Below are 11,451 nucleotides of genomic sequence, written 5' to 3'. Positions count from 1 at the left end.
CTTCAGGAGTCTAGTAGGTGAAATCAGTCATCTAGGGCAGTGCTTCTCAGACTTTGAAAGGGTAGCTAAATCTGTAGATCTTTTTAAAATGCAGATTCTGAGTTATGGGGTGGGCCTTGAGGTTCTGCATTTCCAACGAGCGTGGTGCCATTGGTCCGGCAAAGAATTTGAGTATCAGGGACCCAGAGGAAGTTCACACCTGTTGTAAATACAGGTTTTTGAAACTGAGGCTTGTGTGTACCATAGCTTGAGCACAATGCTTGGCATTCAGCAGGTGCTCAGATATTTAAAGAATGCATGCAGGTGAATAGATCTTTGGGAAAGAGGGACAAGGAGGAATTATACCAAGGACAGGGGAATGCCTATTTTGAGAATGGCAAATAAGTGTGTCCTTTGAGAAAGTGAACCCTTACCTCCGGGAGGGGCATGAAAGAGAAATAGTCCAGGGGTAGTAGACAGGGTGCTATCTGCTACTGTGAACTGAAATATGGAGAACTTGAAATTAACTTGATTGGCCTGGGCATTGATTGATAAATCTGAGTACTCATGACAAAGAGAGAGGCAGTTGAGGGGTTTTCTAGTTCTTCCACAGGGAGGATTCGTAGTGTGGACTGTGACCCAGGAGGTAGAAGGGTTATTTTCAGGATTATCCGTTTGAAGAGATTGCTGCTGCTGCTCGGGTTTATTGCACATCCCCTTTTTCCCTTCATGAAGCTGACCTGAAGCTGTGTAAATAAGGGAGGGTAGACTTTTCTCATGGGCAAGTCAAGATTGAGGTGGACAGTTTTGAAGATCAGCACCTCACCACTACCACAGATAATCTGAAGGGCCCTCGGTAATGGAGTTGGGAGTGCAGAGATTGGGGTGGTATTTTGAGAAAGGGCCTTCCAGGGTGTTGAAGTGAAGATGGAGAAGAGTGGGAATCCACTGGCAGAGCGAATAGGAGACGGTGGGATATGTGACCAAGTTTAGAAAATTCAAGGTCAGCTCAGGCCCGCCGACCCACGCCTTACTCTGATACCTGAATGCTAGCGGCGCGGGTAACTGCTGCACTGAGAAAGGTGGCTCCAGAAGGCAGGCAAGGCGCGGGAAGTCTGAAGCTTTCCCGCCGCCACCAAGGGCGTGACCTCTGACGTCAGGGCTCCGCCTTCACAAAGCAGAACGGCGGGCTCCGCCCTTCCAAGATGGCGACACTCGTGGGACCGGAAAGCGTTCATGGATTTCGCCTTTACCCTGTCTCCGAGAGTGCGCCCGCCCCTTCCGGCGTGCCCCGCGCGGCGCGAGGACGTTGCCGGGATCCTCCCCTAGCCCGCCTCTTCCGGTTTCTTGAGTCGTGTGCGTCCGCGACGGTAGTGACGCGTATTACCCGGAGGATGGCGGACGCCGGTTTACGCCGCGTGGTTCCCAGCGACCTGTATCCCCTCGTGCTCGGCTTTCTGCGAGATAACCAGCTCTCGAGCGTGGCCAATAAATTCGTCAAGGCAACAGGCGCTGTGAGTGCGGGGCTTGGATCATGGGCTGGGGTGGGATCACCACAGGGCTGCGGGCCCTGACATGCTTAGGTCTGCAGGTAGGGAGGTCTGCGGGGTCCGCCAGACTAATGACTGCCAGGTCTTTGTGTCGAGCTCTCGGCGGTTGGCGGAAAGCTTGGAGTCTTGGCATCACTTCCACGAGGTCTGACTACTTAGCGCTGAGTCTTGCTTTTTTCTGGTGAGAGATGAGGCGGTGGCAGCGTGGGACCCTCGTGGCCTAGGTCACGTAGCTAGCAGAATCCGACCGGGCGGGAGCGCCTTGTCCCACCGGAGGCATTAGAGGCTCCTGGTACCTTAATTGGGCTTTTATGTTGGGAGTGCCAAGCGTGACTTGAGTTTAACTCTGAAACGAATTTACCCAGGACTCAAACAGAATTGCTTTAGAAATAATGAAAGCTGAAAAACAGTGAAAGTGTTAGTCGCTGAGTCGTGTCCGACTCTGCAGTCCCATGGAGAAGCCCGCCAGGGTCCTCTGTCCATGGAATTCTCCAGGAAAGAATACTGGAGTGGGTAGCCTTTCCCTACTCCGAAGGATCTTCCAGACCCAGAGCTCTAATCGGGTCTCCCGCATGCGGGCAGATTCTTTACCGTCTGAGCCACGGGGAAGCCGTTAATGAAAGCTGGGATTTTTGTTACTAAAGAAAAAAATGAACGGGAGTAGAAGCAGGGTTGAGCATCATAATTACCAAGCAGTTTGGAATCTTTGACTTCGAGCATCAGACAAGTCTAGGTTTGGGAACAATCTCTGCCACTTTAAAAGTGTATGATCCTGGCAGCTTGCTTAATCTCTTTGAATCTGTTTCTACTTCTATGAGCATGTCATCATTCACTTTATAGGATTTTTGTGAGTTTTAATAACATGATCTGTGCAAAGTGGCAATATCAGTGCCTGGTGCTCAGAAAGCATCAATGAGTGGAAATTGTTATCTTGGTTATGGTATCTTAGGATATTCTAAAAACAAGTAAAAGGAAGATGACCAGGAATGTGAAAGGTTTGGAATCTCCATCTCAAGGAGAGAAGACAAGACTGCACAAGAAAACACCTTGAAGATAGAGTGGAGTGATGTGGTAGTCCTTAAAAGTGAAAGTGTTAGTGGTATATGACTCTTTGTTAGTCCATGGACTCTAGGCTGCCAGGCTTCTCTGTCTGTGGGATTCTCCAGGCAAGAATACTGGAGTGGGTTGCCATTCCCTTCTCCAGGGGATCTTTCCGACCCAGCGATCAAACCTGAGTCTCCTGCATTGCAGGCATATTCTTCACAATCTGAGCCACCAGGGAACTTCATATGGTAGTCCTTAGTGGTCTTAGTCTTTGACTAAGAAGATAGGCTTGTTCTTTGTGGTAGAATCAGGTTACACAAGTTATAAGTCAGATCAGCCTCAAAGGGCTTCCTTAAGCTGAGACAGTCTGCCACATGTGATCTGATAGAGCTGCTTTCATACTGGAACTGTTTTGAATTGACTGTTAGAGGCTGCAGAGAGTGTTTCCACATCCTGCTGGATCGAATTGGGCCTTTCAGAATCAGAAATCTTTTTTATGTGACAAAAGCTAATCTTTGTGGAGGGCATACTAAGGGCCAGATGCTAAGCCCCTTATATGCATTATCTCATTCTCTCACCAACTTAGTGCTGTATAGTATTATCTATCTTACAGGGAAGAAAAACAGTATTAGAGAGATCAAGTGATTTACTCAGGGTCACTCATTACTAACCGGCAGAAGTAAGTTTCACACCTCATCTAACTTTGAGCCTGTACTCTTGTATATACTGTAACGCCTTGCCTTTTTTTTGGACACCAACTCATAATTCATAAGCAGTGTAATTAACAGCTGAATGTTCTGCACTGAATAATTAGCATGTTGCTGCTGCTAAGTCGCTTCAGTCGTGTCCGACTCTGCACGACCCCATAGATGTCAGCCCACCAGGCTCCCTCGTCCCTGGGATTCTCCAGGCAAGAACACCGGAGTGGGTTGCCATTTCCTTCTCCAGTGCATGAAAGTGAAAAGTGAAAGTGAAGTCACTCAGTCATGTCCTACTCTTCGTGACCCCATGGACTGCAGCCCACCAGGCTCCTCCGTCCATGGGACTTTCCAGGCAAGAGTACTGGAGTGGGGTGCATTGCCTTCTCCAGAATAATTAGCATAGATTTTTACTAATCTTCTCTTGATGGTTGATTTCCAGTGGTTTGGAATTATAAACTAGGTTGCAGCAAACATCTTCCTGTGTAGGTGTTTGTTTCATGGGTAAGGATAAATTCCTGGATAGTACACTGCTAGAATAAAGCAGTGTTTTTAATGGACTGCATGTTTTTAAAGGCTTTGATAAATAGGATTGACAGGCAGGGGAATAGATGATGCCAGAAACTACAGGAATAACCCTTTTTTGCTATCAAAAATTTGGAAATACATAAATAGATTTTTCTCCTAATTTATGCAAGTAGGAGAAACCTTCAGAGATGTAAATACCAGATAGAGCAGACAAAATAAGTGACTTTTAATGAGAGAGTAACACAAAATTTGAACTCCCACAGAATAACCAGGATAAAACTTTCTTACCCTGCTTTCTCTCTCTTTTCTCTTCTAGACCCAGCAGGATGCCAACGCCACTTCCCTCTTGGATATCTATAGTTTCTGGCTCAAGTAAGTCTTTTCTTTGCCAGTGTGGCTGTTTTCTTCTCGTGAGTAGGCTGGGTTGTATTTGGTTTGAGAAGGTCCTGTTCCCCAGAAGTTAGCCTAATCTGCCTCAGCAGGTCCACCAAGGCTCCAAAGCGGAAGTTACAGGCAAATGGACCAGTGGCTAAGAAGACTTCATCCAGTGACAGCAGTGACGACAGCAGTGAGGAGGAAAACCAGGGGCCTCCAGCTAAGAAAGCTGGTAAGACCCAGCAGGGAGTTGTGGTTCCAGGAAGAGGATTTGTAGTCTCCCAGTACTAAACGGCTGATTCTTACTGGGACCCGTATTTTTGTTCAGCTGTACCTGCCAAGCAGGCCAGTCTGCTTCAGCATCCTGGAAAGGCTGCAGTCAAAGCATCCGAGAGCAGCAGCAGCAGCAGCAGTGAAGAATCCAGTGATGAGGAGGAGGAAAGAGACAAAAAGAAAAAGCCTGTTGAGGTTTGCAGCTTTGGGGAGGAAAGGAATTGCTTAAGGGATTGGAAAGAAGAAACCTAAAATCTTGGCTTTTAGCCTGGTGGTGCTGGTTATACAACAGCAGATTATTACAAGGTCTTTCAGAGAGGTTGTAGAAATACGAGGTTTGGAAAGGATTTTGTAAGGTAAAAGTTGAACCCTGAATCTAGAGGAAATTCAGTCCATTCTGCATCCCTGACAGTATTGGGTTTCTCTGGGACACTGTCAGGGACTCCAAGAGCAAAAGATGTTTTGTGGACAGGTGCAGGGAGCTCTAAACAGGGAATGTCAGGAACAATGCCTAAAAAAGGGAGCACCTAGGGAGTTTGCTTTTGTATCTTAAGATGTCCTTGGGGTGCCCTAAAACTCTTGCTGATTCTCCTGGCTTTTCTTACAGAAGGGAGTTAAGCCACAGGCCAAGACAGTCAAAGCTCCTCCTAAGAAGGCTGAGAGCTCTGATTCCGATTCTGACTCAAGCTCAGAGGACGAGCCACCAAAGAATCAGAAGCCAAAGACAACGCCTGTGGCAGTGAAAACTCAGGCTAAAGCCCCACCCAAACCAGGTATTGTTTTTGTTCCCAAGAGGCTGGGCTGGGGACCAGGTTGCTCTGGGGACTGGTGTGAAAATTCCTCATTCACCACAGTGATGAAATGGCACTGGTTGTTGAACTAGAGGTATGGACTGGTGTCATTTTTTTAAATTAGGGACTGGTAACTACAGAAATGGCTTCCCTGGTGGCTCAGACAGTAAAGAATCTGCCTGCAATGCAGGAGACCCAGGTTTGATACCTGGGTCATGAAGATTCACTGGAGAAGGGAATAGCTACCCACTCCAGTAGGCTTGCCTGAAGAATCCCCATAGATAGAGGAGCCTGGCAGGCTACAGTCCATGGGGTTGCAAAGAGTCAGACATGTCTGAGTAGCAACTAACACTTTCATTTTTTTCAACTATAGAAATAGTGGGCAATGAGGGGAAACATGTTTAAAAGACTTCAGAGGGCATATTCAAATGATTTGCATCATAAAATTTTTTGGAAGACAGGTTTATTTCTGAACTTGGGCAGGAAATTTATCCTTTGGTAATACAGTAAACCACAGCCTTCTCCTTTATGCTTGCTCCGAAGGCAAGAGAATTGACAGACTCCTAAGTTCCAAGCTAATAGGAGGAGACTTTTATAGCCCTTTAATATCTTGATACTCCTTTCTTTTGATGTTCATTAATTCATGTTCTTTTTTTTTTTTTTTTAATATTTATTTTATTTATTTGGCTGCACCAGATCTTAGTTGGCGCATGTGGGATCTAGTTCCCTGACCAGGGATCGAACCCCCAGCTCCCTACATTGAGAGCATGGAATCTTAGCCACTGGACCACCAGGGAAGTCCCAGTTCATGTCTGTTTAAAAAATATTTTTCTTTATTTATTTTTGGGTGTACTAGATCTTTGCTGTGTGTATGGGCTTTCTGTAGTTGAGGTGAATGGAGGCTGCTCCCTTGTTGTGATGTACAGGCTTTTTACTGTGGTGGCTTCTCCTATTGCAGAGCATAGGCTGTAGAGTGTTGGGGCTTCAGTTGTGTGGGCTCAATAGTTGTGGCACCCAGGATTAGTTGTCCCAAGGGATATGGGATCTTCCCAGACCAGGGATTGAACCTGTGTCTTCTGCATTGGTAGGTGGGTTTTTTTTTGTTGTGGTTTTTTTTACCACAGAGCCATGAAGGAAGGCTGGCAGGTATATTCTTAACCACTGGACCACCAGGGAAATCCAGCTCATGTCTGTTTTTAATGAGTATACAATTACCTGTCTTACAGTTTGTTGAAACAATAGATCAGACAACATTTGCCACAATAATGTATGTCAGAGTGATTGGCTGTAAAAACTCGAGCCCAGCTATCATCTGAAGGGTATTCGCATCCACCTTATGGTATTTCAGACAGCCACCTAGCTTCGTCTTCCTTCTCTTACGCTTGTTCTTGGGACTTACGTAAGAATTCTTCCTTTCTTAGCACCATCATGAAGTCCCACCAGTAAGGTGAAATGTAGACTCCTTTTGAATTTTATAGTCAAAAGTACATCCATGTTCTAGTTGCTTGCCAGCAGAGATCAATCTTTACTAGTCAGGAAGAATTATTTTTTATCCTGGATTTTGGCCCTTCATTTTCTGTAGTAGCTGAGGGTTTGACCTCAAGAGTGATGGTCATTCTCCTCAGGATCTTCATGAAAATCTGCATCTTGGCAGCAGTGCCACTGAAGGTGGCGGGTCTGAAAACTGTCTTTACACTCACGTTATTTCTGTTTTCTTAGGTACATCAGCTCGGCCAGCACCTAAAGTTGCCAACGGCAAAGCAGCTAGAAACAGCAGCAGCAGCAGCAGCAGTGATGATGACTCAGAGGAGGAAAAGGCAGTAGCCATCTCTAAGAAGGTATAGGCCTTAATTTCTACCAGGGAAGAGGGGACAAGGGGGTGGAAGTCCTCCATTTCCTGGCAGGAGTGGTTGGGTCAACATTTTCCCGTGGTAATTGATTTTCTCTGTGTGATGTAGACCATACCTAAAAAGCAAGTTGTGGCTAAGGCTCCAGTGAAAATGGCTGCCGCACCTGCCCAAAAGAGTTCCAGCAGTGAGGACTCCTCCAGTGAGGAAGAGGAAGAGGAGCAGAAGAAAAAGCCCATGAAGAAAAAACCAGGTGACTGGACACGGGGAGTCAAGCTACCACTGATGAGGGCCCAAAGGCAGGAGGTCCTCTGCAGTCACCACGTGGACCTTGGCCTGACAGCTGGCCTGTCCCAGAGAAAGGAGAAAGCCAAAAGTTGCCTTTTGTGACTCAGAAATGGCATGCCATCGTCCTTGCCCTAGTCTGTTAGGAAAGAGTCACTAATCCTAGCCCACCCTCAAGGGAAAGGGAATTAAGCTCCATTTCTAGAAGGAAGTGGTATCAAAAGATTTGTGTACATATTTTATCACACTGTCCCTTTTAAACAGGTCCCTATAGCTCAGTCCCCCCGCCTTCTGTTCCCCCACCCAAGAAGTCCCTGGGAACTCAGTCCCCCAAGAAAGCTGCAGAGAAGCAGCAGACTGTGGAGAGCAGCGAGGAGAGCAGCGATGAGTCTGGTGAGTCATCTCCCGTGGTGGGTCTGGAAGTGTGTGAGGAGTAGGGAAGGAGATGCTTCTGTTCCCTTCTGCTTTTCTCTGAAGCACCACAGGGCTGATGCTCTGTGTGGGTCTTTGCATCCTTGTTGTTTTTGGCTGTGTCACATGTCTTGCGGAGGTCTCAGTTCCCTGACCAGAGATCGAACCCGGGCCATGGAAGTGAAAGCCCAGAGTCCTAATCACTAGGCCACCAGGGAACTCCCTACACTTCTTTTACTTGCCTCTGGTGGGACTCTGGACCCAGCCTAATGCCATTGCTTCTCTCAAGATTCAAGTTCTGAGGAAGAAAAGAAACCTCCAGCTAAGGCAGTCATCGCCAAGGCAGCTACTAAAGCAGCTCCAGCAAAGAAGGCAGCAGAGAGCTCTTCAGACAGCTCGGGTAAGGACGGTGTAGTGTAGGAGGCCCTCAGGGCGATGGTAGCTCCAAGGGCCCCCTTTAGCCTGATTCGGGGACCTATTCACTCTAACCTCCCTGTCTAGACTCCGACAGTTCTGAGGATGAAGCTCCTGCCAAGCCAGCTGGTACCACCAAGAATCCCTCAAGTAAACCAGCCGCCACTCCCAAGCAGCCTGCAGCTAAGTTAGCCGCCACTCCCAAGCAGGCTGCGGGCAGTGTCCAGAAGCCTCTAACCAGAAAGGCTGACAGCAGCTCCAGTGAGGAGGAGAGCAGTTCTAGTGACGAGGAGGAGACGAAGAAGACTGTAGCCACCCCTAAGTCCAAGGCGACAGTCAAAGCAGCCCTGTCTTTGCCTGCCAATCAGAGCTCTCAGGGTGCTGGGGGCAGCAGCTCGGATTCAGACAGCTCCAGCAGTGAGGAAGAGGAAGAAGAGAAGACGCCTAAACCCCCAGCTAAAAAGCCACGGAAGGAGGTAGGAGCCGTAGCCCCTTCCAAACCAGCCTCCGGGAAGAAAGCAAAGGCCGAGAGCAGCAGCAGTTGTTCCTCTGATGACTCCAGTGAGGAGGAGGAGGAGCCCAAGGGCAAGGGCACTCCAAGACCGCAGGCCACCAAGGCCAATGGCACCTCTGCACTGACTGCCCAGAATGGAAAAGCAGACAGGGGCAGCAACGAGGAGGAGGAGGAGAAGAAAAAGGCAGCAGTGGCGGTTGCTAAGCCAGGTCTGTATCCAAAAAACCTGCCTCCTGGGTTTGTCCCCTAAACCAGAATGGGCTGTACTCTAGAGGAGTGGATTAGGAAGCCAAAGCCCCTGACCAGCTTCCAGTTGGTTGGAGGCCCTCAAGTGTGGGAGCCTGGGAGGAGGGGATAGGAAACTGGTTTCCTGAGCCTGGCTTTCTGTTCTGTAGGTTCAGAAAAGAAGAAGAAGAAGAATGAGGCTGCTAAGGAGGCAGAGACTCCTCCAGCAAAGAAGATAAAGCCTCAGACCCCCAACACATTTCCTAAAAGGAAGAAGGTAGGTTGTCTTGTTTTCCTCTCAGGAGCCAGCTTTTAGAGTAGACAAAAACTGCAGATCATCTGGACAGCTCTTTGCCTGGCGTGGCACACACACTCTAGTGTATAGCTCAGGAGGGCCTTTTTGTTCCATGACTGCTCCATCCTGAATTTCCTACTCCATTCTTCCCCAGGGAGAACGAAGGGCATCCTCCCCATTCCGAAGGATCAGGGAAGAGGAGATCGAGGTGGATGCTCGAGTGGCAGACAATTCCTTTGATGCCAAGGTGAGGAAAACGAGGGGTCTTCACCATCCTTGAGGGGGTGGGGTGGGGTGGGAGAGAGTACAGCGTTTGGTCCTGGTTGATAGGTTCTCTGAGTTTGAGTTGCCTGGAGCAAGAAATGACAGGGCCCTGGGGTTGCCCTTCTGTGCGCTAACCACCTCTTTCTGCTTACCAGCGGGGTGCAGCTGGAGACTGGGGGGAGCGAGCCAATCAGGTTCTGAAGTTCACCAAAGGCAAATCCTTCCGGCATGAGAAAACCAAGAAGAAGCGGGGCAGCTACCGGGGAGGCTCCATCTCTGTCCAAGTCAACTCTGTTAAGTTTGACAGCGAGTGACCATGGGCCGTCTATGGCACAACAAGGGTGTGCCCACTCAACGTCCTCAGTGGACCTGGGAATCCTAGGCTCTATCAGGGGAGGGTCTTGGTGAAGAGAACAGCTTAGAATAGGTCTGAAGACTCTGCACTGTAACACCCTCTAAGGTCCTTTTTTGTGTTCGTGGTTTTGTACAGATTTGTTTTTTGAGTGTTGGGTAGCAAGGACAAAGAGTGTTCATTTTTAAGAACAATTTTAGTTGTCATTCCCTCCATGTTCTGTGAAAGTCTGAGAAATTTGTATATTTCCTATTAAATCATTTCTTATTGATTTTTGTTGTGGTTTTCAGAGGTGGGTTCCCACAGATTAAAATCTTAGCTATCTCCCAAGACTTGGTAAAGGTCACATGTAAGAATTTTTATAATTGGAGAACTCTGCCTATGTGAGTGCTGGTGTCCACTTTTCATCCTTCCTACCCATCAGAGCCCTGATGAGGGGCAGTTAACATTAACCATTGTTAATGTATATATCTGTTAAGCATGAACTGTGTACCTCATTTATGGGGTCTAGGACTGAAATCTTCAGCCAGCATGGACTTACCTACTTTGGAGGATAAAAGTCATTGTTTTATTTCAGACAAAATTCTAATGTGTGAATGCCCTGGGGTCAGTCTGCATATTTTTTGTATTTTTATTATCACATAATGTTTGCAATATATGTTTATTAATTTAAAAGCATAAACTTTTTTATTGTTCAAAGATAATTTTTGATTGGCTTCTGAGGACTATATCTTCTCAGTTTTTTTACATTTTAAAGCGCAAAATTTAATCTGAAAAGCACATATCACTTGGTATTTCTGTCTTGGTAGTGTGGTGACACAAAATAGTTTGATTAACTTGTTACATGTTTGGGAGTCACTGATCAAGAAAGTGAAGGAAGAAATCTATAATGAAAAACCTCAGTAGGAATTAGGTTACATTAGTCAGGTGAATTTATAGGTAACCTACGTATACACTAATAGAAGAACCTTTACAAAGCATTTTATCTGTTATTACTTGAGTTAGAGTGGGGTTGGGAGAGCATTCTAACAGGGTTATTGTGTCTTGTAGTTGGTACATGGGAGAAACTCATATGCTCCCTTTAGAACCTTACTGTCAGTAAACAATAAAAAGCCTGTGAGCAGAGATACGGCTCTTGGGGCATGCAGGCTGATTGTAGAACTGTAGGAGATTAACGTTGGCAGTGCTCACAGAGCAAGTGAGGAGGAAAGTTGAGTTCTCCAGTCTCTCCCAAGTTCTCTGGTGCTGGGCTGTCCTTGTGTTGGGAATGCGTGCCCTAACTTTATAGATGAGGTGTAAATTACTGTCCATGGGATTTTCCAGGCAAGAATACTGGAGTGGGTTGCCATTTCCTTCTCCAGGGGATCTTCCCAACCCAGGGATCGAACCCGGGTCTCCTACATTTCACACAAACGCTTTACTGTCTGAGCCACCAGGGAAGCCCTAAGTTAAGGTTAGCCTCCCCTTGTTTGGGTTACAAGTAACCTGATAACCTGGTTTTCTGTGTAACTGCCGCTAGGAAGAAAGTATGCTGACATACGTATAAAGTCTGCATGGTGAAAGTTCTACATCTTAACTACAAAATAATAAACTGAATGGTTTATAT

General features: G+C 47.0%; 1 protein-coding gene across 1 annotated transcript; it reads left to right on the top strand.

The window, feature by feature from the left end:
• Positions 1-1,319: 1,319 nt before the first annotated feature.
• On the top strand, positions 1,320-11,451 carry NOLC1 (nucleolar and coiled-body phosphoprotein 1). Its single transcript, XM_010859448.1, has 13 exons — positions 1,320-1,493; positions 4,116-4,171; positions 4,282-4,406; positions 4,503-4,642; positions 5,055-5,220; positions 6,958-7,076; positions 7,197-7,338; positions 7,635-7,763; positions 8,071-8,181; positions 8,283-8,918; positions 9,105-9,211; positions 9,384-9,476; positions 9,649-11,451. Exons 1-13 carry the CDS (start codon positions 1,374-1,376, stop codon positions 9,805-9,807), a joined length of 2,103 nt encoding a protein of 700 aa, XP_010857750.1. The 5' UTR covers positions 1,320-1,373; the 3' UTR covers positions 9,808-11,451.

The sequence above is a fragment of the Bison bison genome, unplaced genomic scaffold, assembly GCF_000754665.1.
Source record: "Bison bison bison isolate TAMUID 2011002044 unplaced genomic scaffold, Bison_UMD1.0 scf7180017864456, whole genome shotgun sequence".
NCBI lineage: Eukaryota > Metazoa > Chordata > Mammalia > Artiodactyla > Bovidae > Bison > Bison bison.
The sequence above is the reverse complement of the archived record's forward strand: the minus strand, read 5'-3'. Positions and strand labels throughout refer to the sequence as shown.

Coding starts and splice junctions, on each gene's coding strand:
- NOLC1 (XM_010859448.1), top strand. CDS start 1,374: ATGGCGGACGCCGGTTTACGCCGCGTGGTTCCCAGCGACCTGTATCCC. Junction 7,077..7,196: donor CAGTAGCCATCTCTAAGAAG/GTATAGGCCTTA, acceptor TGTGTGATGTAG/ACCATACCTAAAAAGCAAGT. Junction 8,919..9,104: donor AGTGGCGGTTGCTAAGCCAG/GTCTGTATCCAA, acceptor TCTGTTCTGTAG/GTTCAGAAAAGAAGAAGAAG.